The sequence below is a fragment of the Patagioenas fasciata genome, chromosome 25, assembly GCF_037038585.1.
Source record: "Patagioenas fasciata isolate bPatFas1 chromosome 25, bPatFas1.hap1, whole genome shotgun sequence".
Lineage (NCBI taxonomy): Eukaryota > Metazoa > Chordata > Aves > Columbiformes > Columbidae > Patagioenas > Patagioenas fasciata.
Window position 1 is genome coordinate 5,085,970 of NC_092544.1, and position 18,322 is coordinate 5,104,291.

Sequence of the window (18,322 nt, forward strand, 5' to 3'; positions counted from 1 at the left end):
AATCATCCGGTGACTCACGCGCTCCCTCCCCGGGGAAAACGGCTGTCACGGGGCTGACATCACCGTGGGAGCCGCCCAGGCCGTGGGGCAGCCGCACTGAGGGGTGGAGGGACAGACTGAGACAGCAGTCCATCCTCCCGATGGGGTCTGCCCAAAATTTGGGGTGTTTCCCTGGGTACGAGGGTGACAATTGACCCACATCCGCATCCCAACATTCCCTCACCACAGTAGACGGATTTTTATGGAAAGCCCCTTTTCATCCGAGCATCATTTCCACACCGGACCCACAGCCGGTTTTATAACCCCCTTGAAATTTCACAGGTCTCTACAAAGTCACCGTGTTCCAAAATGTAAAACATTTTATTAAAAAAAATAATTTACTGCATCTTATATACAAACCGCAAGAACGTTCACTTATAAAATACTGACATCTAACTTCTCGCAGAGGCTGCAGGCAGGAGGAGCGAGTTTTCCCGGCTGAAACTCCAGAGAGGGACATTTGGTTCAACCGCTAAACCAGCTCCACTCGTCCCCGCAGCGTTCACAGCTCGAGGGGTCACCCATTGTCACCCAAACGAGGTAAGTCCCCAGCACGAGAGGTCCGGGTGCTCTGAGGGAACCCCTTGCTTCGTTGTGTTTTGTGGCATTAAGGAGAAACGAGACTAAGAAAAGCAAGGAGGGGTGAATCTGCGCACCCCATGTGATTTAACACTCTATTTTTTTTCCTTCTTGGTGCCTGAGGAAGAACCTTTGTAAATATTTCTATGATTTCAAGCACAATAAACAGACCAATACTTCACCCAGATCTAATTCCATCATTTTTGTGCTTGGTAAGCAATCCCAGTGTTACAAACAACACAGAAACAACCCCTTATTGATAGCTGAGGACAAACCTCATCTCTCAGAATTAAAAGCAAAATGCAAATTGATTTAAACAGGACCAAGGATTCATTGAGTAAAAACCAGGACCAAGCTCTAACCCAGCCCACTCTGGAGCCTGTTCACAGGCAGCTGAGCCACTCCGGCTGCACAACAGGGACAGAAACGTGTCACCCACCCACGCTCCTGCACACGGGGACCAGCACGTGCGGAGCGGGAGCTGCTGCCGACATCTGAACCGGAGCCGTTTCTCCCCGCACGCTGCTGCAGTCTGGCCGGATCCTCCAGCCACAGCCCTACCGAAACGCGCGGTTCCCCGCGGAGTCCGGAGCGTTTCTCTGGTTAAATCCCCATTCCCAGGTTGGCTTCACCACCCAGCGAGTTGCAGGGAACATCCATGTGTGCTCAGTGTGTGCTCACCAGCGGCCAGCTGGTGATTTCGTACAGCATTTCCGCGATGAGCTCGACGATGTCCGCGTTGCCGATAACGGGGCGGAAGAAGAGATCCGTGATGAGAGTGGGAGAGATGGATTTTAAGGTGGAGGAGATGAGCAAAATGCGGGCAAAGCGGCCACGGTCGTGGGGGTGCAGGGGCTGCAGGAGCTCCTGAAGCGCTTGCTGGGCTTCCCGCTGGAGGCTCTGGATGTGCAGGGAGGTCCTGAGCCCAGGGACATCTGCGAGAGAGAGGAGGAAGAGCTGGTGATGAAGGAGGCTGGAAAACAGCCCCAGGTTTCTCCCATTCCCACCCTTCCGTGTTTCTCAGAGGGGATCTCCAAGGCCGTGCTACTGGGACGTGCTACTGAGATGTAGCGATTTCAGGAGGGAGCAAAAGGAGTTAACTGAGCAAACTCCTGCTTCACAAATTAAATCCCAGGGTCTTTTATCAGGGCAGGCAAAGGTCTCTCTGGCTTTTCCCATCTGACATCCCCCCTTCCCAGTGCACCTGGTAACACAGAATCACAGAATCATTTTGGTTGGAAAAGCCCCTCAGGATCATCGAGTCCAACCGTTCCCCACCCCTGTCCCTGCCCCATGTCCTGAGAACCTCATGTCCGTCTGTCCAGCCCTCCAGGGATGGTGACTCCAGCACTGCCCTGGGCAGCCTGTTCCAATGCCCCACAGCCCTTTGGGGAAGAAATTGTTCCTAAATCCAACCTCAACCTCCCCTGGGCAACTTGAGGCCGTTTGCTCTGCTCCTGGCGCTTGTTCCTGGGGAGCAGAGCCCGACCCCCCTGGCTCCAAGCTCCTTTCAGGCAGTTCAGAGATCAGAAGGTCTCCCCTCAGCTCCTGTTCCCCAGCTGAACCCCCAGGTCCCTCAGCCGCTCCCATCACACTTGTGCTCCAGCCCCTCACCAGCTCCGTTCCCTTCTCTCAACTCGCTCCAGGACTGATCGGGGTTCAGGATTTGGCAGCCTCTCCGCTCTCAGAACACCCCCACACCATGAGGTGCATGTGGAGCTGCCGTGGGCTCGGGCACTCACCGGGGTTGAAGAGAACAGCTCCCTTCAGGTACGCGTATTCCTTGGGGCTCAGATCCAGGCTCCAGAAGCTGTTGAGGCAGCACTGGAGCCGCTGCACAGCTGCCAGCGTTGGCTGCATCCGCTCCGGCTCCTGCCATTTGCTTTGGCCGTCAAGGAGGATTTTTTTGAGCATGCTGGGAGCGGGGGTCTCCATCACCTCGAAGGTCACCATCTCCTGGACCAGCCCCAGGAGGAACAGGGGAACCCAGCAGCTCTCCAGCAGCAGGAGCTGATCCTCTCGCGGCAGCAGGCGGAAACACGGGAGGTTTTTCATGAAGCTGACGGTTTTGACCAGCACATTGGAAGCCGCCTGGCAGGTGACGTGGGGGTCGCGGAGGCAGACGGTGCGGCGCTGGTGGCACAGGCAGCGCTGGTGGGCCGGGCTGCGGTGCAGGTTCTGGCTCAAGAGGTTGTAGAGGATGGCGGTTTGATTGTCCTCGCCGCGGCACCGGCACCTCTTGCAGTCCACGTCCATAGTTGCTGGATCCTTGGGAAACACAGCTCCTGTGACAGACAGATGTTAAAATCCCTTCCAATCCCTCTGTCACAGGCTGGATTGTCCCCGTCCTCCCACCCACGGCTGCTCGAACCACCTCTTATATGGCTGGGTCACCAGTGAAACACCCACAGCAGCCTTGACCGCTCTGCCTAATTAAAAAGAAACCAAACAACACAACGAACTCAGTTGTCTCTGGGCTGATTGGCTGGGGCAAACGAGTTTGTGAACAGCCGTTTTCTCAATGAAACGGGGAAGGGGGTGGCAGGTCAGGCGGCCTTATCGCAATTACCCAGAAAGGATAAACAGAGTCATTAACCCAGGCTGTACCATGGCACCAAGGCCCCGCTGTCACCGCGCAGGTGTCACACACACACAGGGCGCTCGTCTGGGCCCCGCGTTTAACGACCCGAGCGCTCTGGCCTTGGACAGAGCCACCTGGAAGTGGTTTTATCAGCAGTGTTTGCCCAACCTTGCCCAGAGGAGCCTCGTGGTGTTCCTGCTGATTCAACACAGGCCAGGCCTGTCCGTTTGTGTCTCTCAGGGGGAATTCTCACATCCTCACCTGGATTCACCAGGTGTTTTGATCCAGGGCTTGCAGAGCTGATTTCTCCTCACATATTTCCCACTGAAGCTGCTAAATTAATGTGTACTATGATTAAAAGGCTTATCCATCATTGACCAACTGACATGATAAATGCTTTCTGACCACCTGCAGAACGAGCGGATGTTTTTCAAGTTTTAGATCCTTCTGCATGACAAGATGGAGACAGAAGATTAATCGATACATTGTTTAGAAGTAGAATGCTTAGCTTATATTTAACTGATAATTAATAGACGTAAGTAAGAAACTAAACAATTATAACTAACATAATCTATTCTTTCTTAGTATAGATGTATTGTAGGTCAACATTTTAAAAAACTGTGATACATATGCGATGATTATTTGAATATAAGCAATGCAAGGGCATCTGGTCTTTGGAGCGCTTATGGAGGATGATCTCTAGAGCTGAAAAAATAAAGAATGATGCTTGACAGTATAACGAATCTGCTGTTAAGTTTATTTCTTTGATTCACAAGGGTTGGTGGCCAGGTGAGGGATTCCTGTAGCTGAGAGGGAGAAACCCCTCCAGGAAGGTGGCCCCAGGTCTTGGCCTGTGCGGGGTGGGACACGGAGCAGAGGGACCTGGGGGTCCTGGGGACAGCAGGGTGACCATGAGCCAGCACTGGGCCCTTGTGGCCAGGAAGCCAATGGTACCTGGGGTGGGTTAGAAGGGGGTGGTCAGTAGGTCAGAGAGGTTCTCCTGCCCCTCTGCTCTGCCCTGGGGAGACCACACCTGGAATATTGTGTCCAGTTGTGGCTCCTCAGTTCCAGAAGGACAGGGAACTGCTGGAGAGAGTCCAGCGCAGCCACCAAGATGCTGAAGGGAGTGCAGCATCTCCCGTGTGAGGAGAGGCTGAGGGAGCTGGGGCTCTGGAGCTGGAGGAGACTGAGGGGGGACTCATTCCTGGGGATCAATATGGAAAGGGGGAGTGTCAGGAGGATGGAGCCAGGCTCTTCTGGGTGACAACCAGTGACAGGACAAGGGGCAATGGGTGCAAACTGGAACACAGGAGGTTCCACTTGAATATGAGAAGAAACTTGTTTGGGGTGAGGGTGGCAGAGCCTGGCCCAGGCTGCCCAGGGAGGTTGTGGAGTCTCCTTCTGTGCAGACATTCAAACCCGCCTGGACCCCTTCCTGTGGAACCTCAGCTGGGTGTTCCTGCTCCATGGGGGATTGCACTGGATGAGCTTTCCAGGGCCCGTCAACCCCTGACATTCTGGGATTCAGACCGGGGGGGAGGGGGTCGGTCAGAACCCGGGGTCGGTCAGAACCCGGGGTCGGTCAAAGTCCGGGGCCGCCTCCCGAGGCCTCTCTCCCCGCTCGCCGCTCGCACCCTGACCCCGCGGGGTCACAGGTCCCGCCGAGCTTTCTGGAAAGGCCCCGGCCAGGCTGTCGCCACGGCAACCGGAGCCAAAGCCTCACGTCCCGCCTCCTTCCGGCGGATTGGACGCGGCCTCAGTCAATCCGCAAAGAGAGCGTTGTGATTGGCGGCTTGGGGAAGCCCGCGCGTGCTTCCGTTCGCGCCGCTTCCGGTTCCGGGTGCCGGCGTGAGGGAGCCGAGGCGGCCGGCGCGGCGGGCAGGATGGGGCTGAGCGCGGAGGATGCGGCGGAGCAGGAGGACCGGTTCGACGGGATGCTCCTGGCCATGGCCCAGCAGCACCAGGGCGGCGTGCGCGAGGTAGCGCCGCCAGGCCCGGCTTGGGGCGGGGGAATGTGGGGCGGGCCCGGGAGGAGCGAGCGGAGGCGGGGGGGGGCCAGCGCGGCCTGCCCGGGCCGGGCACGTGCGGGACCGGGGGCACGTGACCTCCGCGAGCGGCCATACCGGCCCAGGCAGCGCCAGCCCCGGGGAGCGCGAAGGAGGCGCCAATTAATTAATTAATGCGTTGCTAATGAGGCGCTGAGGAGCTCCGGGCCGCGCCCCCACCGCGGCCTCGCACCTCCCGCTCCCGGGCTGCCGTGTGTAGGTCCCCAGCCCTCGGTCAGGACGAGGCCGCTGCCCCCACGGAGGTTTTGAGTTGCACGGGCAGCGCCTGTGCCGGGTCCCAGCGAAGCAAAACACGGGGAGGGGACGATCGAGCCCCGCTCTGCCCCCTTCCCAGTACAACCGTGTGTTACCCGCCCCCTGAGGGTTTAGGCTGTGACCGTGAAGGTGCTTGAACTCAAGTGGGGCCCTGCTGACCTGTGGGGAAACTGGGGCGTGTGGGAACCTCCCCCACACAGGCAGTTTGGGGAAATGATGGTAATAACGGCTCATCCTGCTGCACTGAACCCTCTGGTTGAGCTACTGACCGGGCACAACTCCTGGGAGATAAAGGAGAGAGAAGCCAAGTGCGCTGGGTGTATGGATTTCCCCGGGGGGGATCCCCCCAGTCTGGGGGACAGCGTTTCATAACTGCTAATTCATCAGTGATAACCTGGCAGGCAGCGAGGAGTTATTTTGTAAAAATAAACCGGAGGGTGAGTTTGCACACTGGGGGGTTTAGGTGGGTTGAAAAGCAAATTAAGGTGTATGGATCTATAGGTCTAAATGCATGTGTCCGTACATACATACCCAGATTTCTGCCTCAGATGGATCTGTAGAACAATGTGGGGTATCAGCGCAGGTGAGAACCTCCAAGGTGACCTGAGAATAAACTGCTTGGCCTTTCTTCCTGTAAACCGCACAAATACCCCTTCTGAAAACTGGGAATCCAGGAGCTGGATCTCCACCAAAACCACTGGAAGCTGTCCTGGGCTGATTTCAGCGCAAGCCTGGCACGGAAACAGATGGGGAGTGCAAAGAATAAAGGCAGCTCAAGACACGTGGGATGGCTTGGAGTGATCTGGTCTCATTGCTCTTTTTCTCTCCACCCCTTTCTCCCACCTCTCCTCCCTGTTTCCCCACCAGCTCGTGAACACATTCTTTAGTTTCCTGAGGCGTAAAACGGATTTTTTCACTGGTGGAGAAGACGGAGTAGCAGAGAAGGTAAAACCCCCAAATCCTCAAGCTTTTACATCTTCTGACTTACACGCCACCCATGTCTGTGCCACGCTAAGACCTCCTTGCCTGAACAACTCAAAAGCGTCACGGTGCACTTGGGGACTGACAGCCCATGATGCTGATTAAATATATCGCCAAAACAAGGTAATAATGAGCTGCCCCTCTCTGAGGTGAGGCACACGATGGTTTGTTCCAATGGTACTGACAGTTCAGGGGATTTTTTGCCACGGTGTGGCCAAAGGCTTGTTTGGAAAGCAAATCCGCCAGACACGGTGACTTAACGGTGACAGACACCATGGTGTTGATAACCCCGGGTTACGTTGTTTGTTCAGCTCAGGAAAGGCACAAAGTCCCACGTCTCTGCCCACGCGGCTGCTCCGTTGTCTCAGGGCTGCGGTGCAAGAGCTGAAAAACTAAATTGTTTGACTGTAGGCAGATAAGAACCCGAGCATTCAAATGCAGAATGAAGGTTTCTTGTTCGCGTGTACCCGTAGAGCAGCCGTTCCCTTCTGGGACTGCTGGAACTCCACCAGCAAAGCAGGCGCTGCTGCCCCGTTAAATGTATTAGGGCAGATGTTAATTACTAACGCAGTTCATAACGGTCTCTGGAAGCTCTAAAGTGGCCAAGCCAAGGCAGGGAAGGAACGGGATGGTTTCCAAATAGGAAAGATGAAGCCTGCTGTCATTTTTCTTAGACAAATCTCCCCAAATTTTTGGGCCCTGTGTGCTCTCATGGAGTGAAACCCTGAGCAGCATTTCAGAGCTGAGCACCAGCTGGTGCTTTGGGGTGTCCTGGCTACCATTGCTGGCGATTTCAGAGCAAATCCGTGTCTGTAAAAGGGGAGTGTTTATGTCCTTGGGTAGTATCAGTGCAAATGCTTTATGGTCTTTTGAGAAGGTGTGTACGTGCCGACAAGCTCAGGCGATGTAAATAGTTTGCTCACGGTGGATCATCGTGTGGTTCAGAACAGGCTGGGAGATGCACGTCTCGAATTCTGTATCCTAGGAGATGCTGGACTTGCATTGTGTAAATAAATCTTGCTTTCCCCTTTAAAACAACACAGAAAAATGTGGCGGTTGGTTACAAAACTGCGAGGTGTGGATGCCTTGAGCTGCCCTGGGAAGGTGCTGAATCCCCCCAAGAAGTTTCTGGGGTATCTATATCAACCATATATGTGAAAGCCCCATCTGAGAATTCTCTCCACTCTGATTCCTTTTCTCAGAGTCTGCCTGTAGAGTTTCCTGGAGCAGATTTCAGTTCTCATACGTGCTGCTTTGCACAGCGCTGCCGGTGTTATCGGCCGCGGGGCGATTGCTCTGCCTGCCCGTGTGCTCAGCTCAGCCCGGCGCACCAGAGACCTTGAGATCCTGCATTTCTTAGTCACAATGTGAGAACTTGGAGCGAGTTTTGAAGCAAAGATTTATGTAGGAGCTTGCCCCTAATGTAAAACACCAAGCTTTTCAGATGTTTCTCCTCTAAATCATGATGCTGAACCTCCATCTGGTGCCCAGGGAAAAGTCCGGTTGTGGGAAAGGTCAGAAGTAGATCTAAAAACTTGAGTCCAGTGTCTCTGTTCTTCCAACATGTACTGGGTTGGACATCTGCTCATCCTGTTGGATTTGCACGGAGGCCAAAACAAATGGGGAATTTTTATTTCTCTGTTATCTCCCTGGAAATCCCTATGTAGGGAAGAGCCCAGAAGGCGGTACATTTAAATACTTTGAGTTTTCTCCTACTCTAGATTTTCAGTCAAACGATTAGAGTGAAAATGAAGGGAAAAGTCCCATCTGTATGATTAACCAATGTTCTTGTGCTCTGGGTAGACAGTGGGTTGGCTTCACTTGGCTTTGAGAAAGTGGCAATTCTTTACAACTCTTTGACATCCATTCCTGTCGTTCAGCTGATCACAGATACCTTCAACCATCACAACAAACTAGCTCAGAAGGAGCGCAAAGAGAAAAAGGCTCGACAAGAGGCGGAGCGGCGCGAAAAGGCAGAGAGAGCTGCAAAACTCGCTAAAGAAAAGCAGCAAGAGGCAAACGAGCCGAGGATTAAGGAACTTACGGATGAGGAAGCAGAAAGGCTGGAGCTGGAGATCAACCAGGTGAGATTGATGTCTGGTGTCTGCAGGTACCATCTGGGTCATCTCCTCCCTTGGCCTGTGGAGCTGGGGCAGCAGTGAGTGGTTCGTGGAAGATCATAGAATAATTTTGGTTGGAAAAGATCCTTAAGATTGAGTCCAACCACTAACCCGTGTCCCTGAGAACCTCATCTCCACATCTGTTCAACCCCTCCAGGGATGGTGACTCCAGCACTGCCCTGGGCAGCCTGTTCCAATGCCCCACAGCCCGTTGGGGAAGAAACTGTTCCCAAGATGCAACCTCAACCTCCTCTAAACCCCCCAGGTCCCTCAGCCGCTCCCACCACACTTGTGCTCCAGCCCCTCACCAGCTCCGTTCCCTTCTCTCAACTCACTCCAGCACCTCAAGGTCTTTCTTGTCCTGAGGGGCCCAAAACTGCCCCCAGGATTCGAGGTTTGGCCTCCTCAGTGCCCAGCACAGGGGAAGAATGGCTCAGACTTGTTCCTTTGCACTGTCTGCACCACCAGACTGATGTGCTTCGAAATTAAATTAGCGGAGGCCAAACCATTGCATTTTCCTATGGATTCTCCCATAACTCACTTTGCCTTTCTGCCTTTAGGAAGCTCTCCGATGGCAGCAGCACCCTCTGCTCCCGTCCTCACCGTATGCGCACCAAGGGACTTTTCCACTTTCCTGTAACCCTGTTGTAGGGGCTGAAAATTCCCCGTCAGTCTTGGGGGTGCAGTTCTGGGTCCTGTTCTTTAATTTGAGGCCACCTAGTGTCAGATCAGCGCGTGACACCAAGGGCCAACACTTGGCTGAGCGTGTTCCTTCTCTTTTTAAGCAGAAGAAAGAGGCGCAAGGACAGACGAACAGTGTCCCGGTGAAACCCTCGGCCGATGAAGGTGAATCTTTGGATTCTAACAAGCAGGTAACGCTCATCTGAGGACTTGATTTTAGGCTGAGAAACATATGTTTCTGGGCAGCCATGAGAACTGTGAATGTGAGGGCATGTCCAGTCCGAGTTTCTTTAAGAATACACACTTAAAGACTCAATTATGGGGTGGTTTTTTGCTATTATTTTTTTTTTGTAATTATGTTTAACGGAAACATTCATTTCGGCCTAAATTTACGTGAATATCAAATACATGCAACTGACCTGAAATTCTTATAAAATCAAAGAATTGTTGATACAAGTGATATATGGAAACTTGAAAAGCGTCTTTCTTCACACTTTAAATTGGGTGCTTAGGAAACGGATGATGAAGAAGAAGATGAGAAGGATAAAGGAAAAATTAAACCCAACTCTGGCAATGGAGCTGACCTTCCCAATTATAGATGGACACAGACTCTTTCAGAGCTGGATGTAAGTTTTGTCTTATTGCCGGGATCCGAGGAATCTGAAATGGGGAATAAGCAGGTGCTGGTGAGCCAATGTCCTGTATCTCGGTTGCCCGTGGAGGATCATTAATTGTACTTAACAGCAGCATTTCAATAGCTGGGGGAGAGCTTGGTAACTAAATAGAACACCCAGAAGCTGTAGTTAACTTTGCTGAACTTTGGGTGTGTTTTAACAACACATTAAAATCAGCTTTACTTTTTGGCTTTTTGTTGGCCAAACTTACTCTTGTATCCTCTCACCTCCCGCAGCACCCCAAAGAAAATATTGCTTGTTTGGTCTTAGTCTGGTTAAACTGGGGCAGAAAGTCTTAGAACAGCGGCATGAGAGGGTGAGATTTCACTACTCAGCTCCTCAGGCCTGCTTTTTGTCTGGTGCAGCTGGCTGTCCCGTTCAAGGTGAACTTCAGGTTGAAGGGGAAGGATGTGGTGGTGGATATTCAGCGACGGCGCCTCAAAGTTGGCCTGAAGGGCCATTCGCCCATCATCGACGGTGAGCTCTTCAATGAAGTGAAGGTGGAGGAGAGCTCCTGGCTGATCGAAGATGGGAAAACCGTCACTGTGCACCTGGAGAAGGTAAAGCAGAATTAAACAGAGTTTGATTCCAACAGACTAAGACATAAAAGTCCAGGAAAAATTAACTGTTTTTGCTTCTTCATCCTTCAGATCAACAAGATGGAATGGTGGAACAAACTGGTCTCCACAGACCCTGAAATCAACACCAAGAAAATTAATCCAGAAAACTCAAAGGTAAGAACTCCCCACGTTTTACTGAATGGAGCCTTCTCATAAACATGCTCATACTCGGCTTCTCATGGCTTTTTTATTGGTGTCTTCTATGTCTTTTTTTTCTACCAGCATAAAAGGAATACTGGGAGTACTGCTGCATATGATGCCATCATATAACAAAAGCGCCCCTAAAATTTCAAATGAATGAGCTGAATCTATAGATCAGTGTCTGTATAAGTATTTCTGCAGCCCGTGCACACAGTGTAGCATAACCTCAGTGTATTCATGTTCTCTGCAGGTGGGGTGAGACAAGTTATTCCCATTTTGACACAAGTCTTTGCTTTTAGTTGTCAGACCTGGACAGCGAAACCCGCAGTATGGTGGAGAAAATGATGTACGATCAGCGACAGAAATCCATGGGCCTCCCCACGTCTGATGAACAGAAGAAGCAGGACATTTTGAAAAAGTGCGTAGACCGCATTAATCCATGGGTGTTTGCTTCCCAAACCCCTCTCCTCTTCCTCTTTGACACAAATACGTGAGCAGAAGTCAGGTTGGCCTTCAGTCTTACCCATGTTCACATCTGTGGTTACGCAGTCAGTGCATTGTTGGGCAACTACCAGTGTCTATAAAAGGGGTAGAAATCATAACGGGAAATTCTTGGAATAACCCTGCTCTGGAATTGTTTTAATCTGCCGATTTCAAGTCCAGAATCTGCTGATTTCAAGTCCAGAAAGCATGTCTGGGGCTGGAGGTGCCATCTCTACTGAACTTTAACATGGTCTTGATTGTTTTCTAATCTCCCTCGGTTTGGTAGCCCAGATAACGGCCCCTCCCTGCACACCTGCCACCAGACAGATGTCTCTGAGCCAACAGCATTTTTATGTCTTTATGACCCTGTTCGGCATAAACGCCCCTTGGCAGGGAAATTATTCCTGGAGCTCCCAAGGCTGTTTGGGAAGGTGTGGAGGCAACTCTGGGTCATGCACCTTCTCCAGCAAGTGCAAACCCACATCTTATCTCGGGATTGGAAGGATTAGTGTAGCAGGCCTGACTACTTCTCTTCCTTGGCTTATCTGCAGTGGCAGAAGCTCCACTCTGACCCATGCACTGATCACAGCGTAGGGTACAACTGTTACAGAGCAGAGACCAACCTTCGGTAGTGCTTGTGTTTAGCAGAACGGGAGGTCACCCTCTCCTCCTGGGATGTCCACGTCCAGGATATCTTGTTGGCAAGGTCACTTGTTCGTTGCTTTGGAACTTTTGGCTGGTAAAGAATGGAGAGGAAGTTTAGACTTTGTTCAGGCCAAAGGAGACTCGGTGACACCCCGGTGGGTCCTGATCTCCGCCACTGGAGCCCTCCTGGTGCTGAACAAGGACGCTGCTCTCATGGCACACAAATTGTGGAAAATGGAAACGCTGCTGTGGCGTTTCATGGGAAACCACAAGGCAGGAGCATGGAGGAAGACAGAGACCTGACCTTACCTGCACTTTGCACACAAATCCTACACCTGGGGTTTTTTATACATTCTGTCCCTCGGTGAACAGGGCAGAGGAGGACGCCAGGAGCTTCTGCCTGCACTGATCGCTCAGAGCACAGTGTATTACTCTCAAAACTTTCTGATGCGGCAGCCTGAGCCCAAATAGTCCTGTCTGCAGGAATTACATTTGAAATCAGGCTGCACCAGGTCTGAAATCAGATTTCTCCGGTCACGTCCTTCACGACTTTTCACTGTCGCAGCACTGGAGATGTCCCCCACGTCTCCAGTAATGCTTCAGCGAACAAATTTGAGCTTAAATCACAATCAGCCCTCACAATCTCCCCTCTGCCCCAGAATGGGTGTCATAGCTGCTACGTGCCTGTCCAAGAGGCAACAGTTAAAGGGTGTGTGTTTGATAATTAATCATTCCTGTGTGGCTGGACTTGCTGACCTTGATGCCTGGAAGGATTGCTGATACCACCGACCTGAGGAAAAGTGTTTGTAGCATGGGGAGCTGGAGAACAGTCCCTGCTCTGAAGCAAACCTGACAGTGCAGGAAGCAGGGATGCCTCACACCCCCAAATGTACCGTTCTGGGGCTCCTGCTGACTCGTACCTAAGCTCTTGTCCTTGTTTTCTTTGCAGGTTCATGGAGCAGCATCCAGAAATGGACTTTTCAAAGGCTAAATTCAACTGAGCCCTCCCCTTCTCCCCCCTTGTTCAGCCAGCCCATGGAATGGGGCAGGATACATGTTGCTGGATACCCCCCACCTTGGGCAAGTACCACTTCCAGCGTCCCCCCCAAGCTCGCTGCAGAGGTGGCTCCACCAAGACATCCTGGGTTGTCCTGTGTCACACGGGGCCACAGAAGCGCCTCGCAGCAGCTCCCGTTAGAGACGTCTGCAACACTTCCCAAAGGGCAGACAGGAGAGGAGGGGTGACAGCAAAAAGGGTGTTAGGAAAGAGCCAGGTTGGGGAGGTTTTGATACCTACCCATAATTTACCTCTCAGCTTCAGCTCCTGGTTCCACTCTTTGCCATTTCAGTTTGGCAGCAGGTACTCTTGAATTTTTGCTCCCTTCCCCTCGGCTTTCCTGCTCTCCTGTGAAAACGAGGGCCAGTTCATAAAATAACTCTCCTTCTGCCTCCTTGGGAAGGGAAAACACCAATGTACAAATCCAGCTGTTGCTCCTCCTTGCTCTTGCTTGTTTTCTCGCCAGAAGTGGAACAGACTGAGCCCTGCAGGGCTCGGGGGGTTGTCCTGCTGTCCTAGGGCAAGGGGAGGCTGAGGGCAGGGAGAGGAGCTGGGGGGCTTTGGGGGCACTGTCCTTGCTGGGAGTGTCTCCTGCCTCTTTTCCAAGAGTCTCTCTCCCTGCTGACTACTGACAGGTGTCGCTGCCTTCTCTTCAAGTCCTGCTGACAAGTGGCGTTTCTCTGCATGTCCCTATCTTTGTTAAAACTGCAGTGCAACATAAAGGAAAAAAAAAGAAGAGAGTGGTGTATTTCCAGGTCAGAGCGTGTGATTTTCCCCCCCAGGAGGGACCTGCGTGCCTGGGGGGGCTGGGAAGAGGCAGGGCCTGTGGATGAGGGTGCTGGGGGGGCTACGGGCTGGGACTTGGGGGTTGTGCTCTCTGTAACCCCCTATAAATACATTTGGGCTCCCTGCTCTGCTCTGGTGTTTGCTCCCAGGCTAAGGAGAGGCTTGGAGCCGCGTGTCTTGCTCAGGAGGAGTTCCATGCCCCGTTTAAACACTCGGGAAGGAGCGAGGCTCATTGCTCCAGGCTCCTGTCTCCACGTAGCAGCGCGTGACTGCGCTGAGGAAACCACCCTTGCCCCAGTCTCCTTAACAATGAGCTAACAAGGAAAGTGTCACGGAAGGGTGGGCCATTGGCTTGACAACCAATAGTAGGACAAGGGGCAGTGGGTTCAAACAAGAGGTTCCACTTGAATTTGAGAAGAAACTTCTCAATGAAGGTGGCAGAGCCTGGCCCAGGCTGCCCAGGGAGGTTGTGGAGTCTCCTTCTCTGCAGACATTCAAACCCGCCTGGACCCCTTCCTGTGGAACCTCAGCTGGGTGTTCCTGCTCCATGGGGGGATTGCACTGGGTGAGCTTTCCAGGTCCCTTCAACCCCTGACATTCTGGGATTCCTGTCAGTCCCCTACAGGCCACCCCAGAGCCCCACAGCTCTGCTTCATGTCCCAAAACATTTCCAGCTCCTACCCAAGGGAGCGGGCACAAACGGCTGAAAAACCTGTGTGGGCAAAGTCCAGCCTGGCATTGCACCTGGCCTGTTTGATTTTATCATTTTATTTTTAATAGTTGGACATTGTTTGCATTTAAGTCTCCTGGTTTTATGGGGTCAAAAACCAGCACCCACCCAGCTGAGCAGTGACCTTGTGGTGAGCAAGGACCTGGATCGGGGCAGCTGCCTCTGCTCTGGCTCCTCCTCCCTGTTCATCTTCCAGCTCACCCCGTACACGCTTTCCTGGCTCTGCTTGGGCCCCGATAACACAACAGGGTCTCCTGTTAATGAAAAAAAAAGCCAGACTGAGGGGGGACTCATTCCTGGGGATCAATATGGAAAGGGGCAGTGTCAGGAGGATGGAGCCAGGCTCTTCTCAGTGACAGCCAGTGACAGGACAAGGGGCAATGGGTGCAAACTGGAACACAGGAGGTTCCACTTAAATTGGAGAAGAAACTTGTTGGGGGTGAGGGTGTCAGAGCCTGGCCCAGGCTGCCCAGGGAGGTTGTGGAGTCTCCTTCTCTGCAGACATTCAAACCCGCCTGGACCCCTTCCTGTGGAACCTCAGCTGGGTGTTCCTGCTCCATGGGGGGATTGCACTGGATGAGCTTTCCAGGTCCCTTCAACCCCTGACATTCGGTGAGAAGGAGACCTTGTGTTCTGCACCTGCAGCAGGATCTGCAGCCCTCGCCAGCCGCTCCTGAGGAGCAAGCACAGACCACGTGGTTAATGGCACCACCCCAGCCCAATCTGTAGCTTCGTTATTTCCCTATTACGGCCTCAGCCCTGTCACCCACCCCAGAACCCCCATTCTGCCCCATCCGATCGCTGGCGTCTGCCTGGATCCAGCAGCAGCCGCAGGATCAGTGGGTCCATGTTCCACAGCCTTGTGCTGCCTGTTTGAAGCGCAGAGATCCCTCGGTGTTGCCAAAACCCAACTCTTGGGGCTGTTTTTGTTCTCAGCCCCCATAGGGTTGTGGCTTTAGTGGCAGCGGTGGGGGTAGTGACAACTGTGAAAGTCCTGATTGTTCCAGTTCAGAGCTGGTTGGTGTCACTCACAGGAGGCAGCAGCTGGGAGAAAACACGGTTAAGACAGAGAATGGGCAGCGGCAGGAACCCCAGAGGAAGCCAGGGGAGATTTTTGGGGTGAAGGATGGTTGTTTTGCCCTCCAGGCAGGTGAAGGGAAAACAAACAGCCCCACAGCTCCAAACGCCTGGCAGGTGAATGCCCGGGGCCGTGTTTGTGAATGCGGCTGATCCCAGCGCTACCCCTGGACTTCAACCCCCGGCCAGCGGAACAGAAGGTGTTTCTCCTGCTGGCCTTGTCCTCTGCAAACATCCAGCTGCCACCAGCTTTCCCCAGGCTCAAGGTGAACCATAAACACCCTTTTGCTTCCAAAAAGCAGTTTCCCCTGCACTAAACCAGGGCAGGGCATGGGCCCAGCAGCTTCAGAAGTGGCTTAAAGAACGCAAAGCCACGCTTGGTCTGAGTTACTGGGGACCATGGACTGTGGCCTTGTGCCTACAGCAGGGAACTGAACCCTACGAAAACATCCTTGTGGTGACTCCCAGCAGGTGTTTCCCTGCCCAAGGGTCGTGCAGGAGGGTGGCAGGTGGGGAATGTCCCTTTCAGGTCACCTGGAGAAGCCGTTTTGGTGCTGCCACCCGCCGGAGCCGCGGCTGCCAGCACAGCCCGGAGCTCCCGCACCCACCTGCTCCTGGCTCCCTGGTGCTGGGCCCCTTCTCGTGTCCTTAAAAGCAAAACCTTGAAGGCGTATGGGCCCTGCAGAGAGCTTTCCATAGGGTCAAAGTTTCCCCTGGTCTTTTCCTACCGCAGCTCCTAGCTTAGCTTTTATTAATGAATATTGCAGCTCAGACCATTTGGGAACTGGCCCAGACTGCAGGGCTGCTTTGGAAAGAGCAATGAAACAGCAAAACTTGCAACGGACGCACCGGGGATTTAACATTGCTTTGAGGAGAAGCTGCAGCTCCTGTTGTAAAGAATTAGGGTCAATCCATCCGCTTTCTAACTCCTAAGCCACACTGCAATAAATAATTGAGTAGATCAGGGTGTGGAAGATGAATTTCTTTAACACTCAAAGCCTCGTGCATCCGTTCCCAGCAGAATTACTGTTTGTCCTCAACCCGAGCCTAGGGAACCCCGGCAGCGCAGAACCTCGGATCCCACCCAAGTCACTGCACTAAGGAGCTCGTGGCGCGGCGAGGACTCGGACACCGCGAGGCTCCGGGGAGTCCTGGCAAAACCAAGCCAAATAAAACTCAAACGGCGTCTTCAGGAGAAGCGGAGTGCTGAGTCAGGCTGCCAGAAGGAAGCGCCTGCGCAAAAAGAGCCTGTTCGCACACAGCGGGGCGGGTTAAGCGCTCTGGTGTTTCTAAGATCCCCACCTGGGCAACCGAGTCTTGGCCAGATCACTCAGCACTAGCTCAGAGCAGAACCCACGCCAGCAACAGCCCGGAGCTCGAGTGGGAGCAAACGCCACCGTCAGCAGACAAACCCCCTGTGGATTCATTCCTTGCGAACAAGGAAACCCAATCCATGTAGAAAACTCGGCAGCAGAGTTGCTGAGCACAGGACTGACAGCACAGATCGACTCCATCAACGTTTTAAATGCAAAGTTTTCAGATCTTTCCAGAAATGGCAGCAGTTTTGCAGCAGCAGGGGAGGAAGCAGCGCATTGGGGCAGGGGATGAGCTCCCGCAGAGCTGCGCTGAGCAGCCGGTGCACCCAAAACCGCCAGAAACAGCCTTTCCCTGGGGATCCAATGTGCCCAAGAGAAGCAGAAGTGACATCGTGTGTCACCACCACTCGGTCACCCGGCTGCTCCACCAGTGCCCAGGGGGAACGAGCCTCTTCCAGGAAAAGCACTGGTGAAATTTAAAGAGGAAGGGTAGGCAGAGGGCAGAAAACGTGGCCCAGACTTGCAGGAGGAACAAGCTCATGAGCAGGTGGGGACAGCGGTGACACAGCCACAGCACAGGGTGCCAGAATTGGGCCAGGAGCTGCTGCTGGCAGCACGTGCTCCATTTCCCTGGGGAACCGGCCGGTCTGAGGGCTCCACACACAAACCCATCTCCTCTGGAGACCCTTCCCAGCCGAGGGACAGCGGCATTTACCTGTTCACGGCTTGGAAATCCTTCGCGCAACACATCGCTCGCATGGCCGCGGTGGCCTCTGCCTGCTGCCCAGGGCTGGTTGGCCGGATTGAACTTGGTCTTCATTTAACAAATCAGGACAAGTTTGGGCTCAGTCTTCTGCCTCTCTGCATGGACAAGAGCCACGAGTCCTTAACAGACCAAACTTAAGGGAAAAACTAAAAAAGGAGCATTTAGTGCCGATCCTTCCCGCCATCCACCCTCTTACCTCGCAGGGGAACAAGGAGAGTTGGCTTTGTGCACCACGGGGACAAAACCGTGTCCCCAGCGCTGCCCGCGGCGGGAGAGCGAGGGAGGGAGGGCAGCGCTGGGGAACGGGGCTCTGCGGGGCAGCAGCAAAATTAGAAAGCGCAGAACTGGTCCTTCCAGTCGCAGGGCGAGAGACGAGGCGGCTTCGCTCCCCACGCAGGTCCTGCCCCGCATCCGCGACAGCAGCCGCTGTGTTTTCTAGCAAGAGCTGGGAATTCTACCCCCACCCAGGCTGTTCATTTGCAGCGCTCAGCTCCAGCATCGCCCCCCAGGGAAGGTCCAGCTTTCCCTGCGAACAGGGACCACCCGGCTTCCCCCATCCCAGGCACCAGCCCCACATTCCACCCTCTGAACAAACCCCACATCACAGGCAAGTGCTGCCGAATGGACAAAAACACCTTTGTCCATGTGCTGCTGGGAAATTGGGGATCAGGACCCCCCGCGTGAACCCCCCGGCCCCGGATGCTCAATGGAAGCAGGAATGTAAA

The 18,322-nt window shown here is 53.5% G+C and overlaps 2 protein-coding genes and 1 long non-coding RNA gene across 5 annotated transcripts; 1 reads left to right on the top strand and 2 right to left on the bottom strand.

The window, feature by feature from the left end:
* Positions 1 to 333: 333 nt before the first annotated feature.
* On the bottom strand, positions 334 to 3,638 carry NR0B2 (nuclear receptor subfamily 0 group B member 2). Of its 2 annotated transcripts, XM_071799169.1 has the most exons (3): positions 3,461 to 3,638; positions 2,361 to 2,903; positions 334 to 1,553 (listed from the first exon to the last, which is right to left on the bottom strand). In XM_071799169.1, the coding sequence occupies exons 2-3, from the start codon at positions 2,872 to 2,874 to the stop codon at positions 1,285 to 1,287; spliced, it is 783 nt and encodes a 260-aa protein (XP_071655270.1). In that variant the 5' UTR covers positions 2,875 to 2,903; positions 3,461 to 3,638; the 3' UTR covers positions 334 to 1,284. The 2 variants fall into 2 exon arrangements, with proteins under 2 accessions (XP_071655270.1, XP_065713388.1); XM_065857316.2 differs by lacking the exon at positions 3,461 to 3,638 and having other exon boundaries at positions 2,361 to 3,163.
* Positions 3,639 to 5,019: 1,381 nt separating this feature from the next.
* Positions 5,020 to 13,670, top strand: NUDC (nuclear distribution C, dynein complex regulator). 2 transcript variants are annotated; one of them, XM_065857393.2, is made up of 9 exons: positions 5,020 to 5,178; positions 6,388 to 6,465; positions 8,382 to 8,585; positions 9,407 to 9,493; positions 9,815 to 9,928; positions 10,342 to 10,536; positions 10,627 to 10,710; positions 11,037 to 11,155; positions 12,815 to 13,670. In XM_065857393.2, the coding sequence occupies exons 1-9, from the start codon at positions 5,083 to 5,085 to the stop codon at positions 12,864 to 12,866; spliced, it is 1,029 nt and encodes a 342-aa protein (XP_065713465.1). In that variant the 5' UTR covers positions 5,020 to 5,082; the 3' UTR covers positions 12,867 to 13,670. The 2 variants fall into 2 exon arrangements, with proteins under 2 accessions (XP_065713465.1, XP_065713467.1); XM_065857395.2 differs by having other exon boundaries at positions 9,410 to 9,493.
* A 787-nt stretch (positions 13,671 to 14,457) lies between these two features.
* LOC139825579 (uncharacterized) lies at positions 14,458 to 18,040 on the bottom strand. The gene is made up of 3 exons (XR_011735708.1): positions 17,794 to 18,040; positions 17,547 to 17,692; positions 14,458 to 14,692 (listed from the first exon to the last, which is right to left on the bottom strand). It is a non-coding gene; the product is annotated as an uncharacterized lncRNA (long non-coding RNA).
* Positions 18,041 to 18,322: the final 282 nt, after the last annotated feature.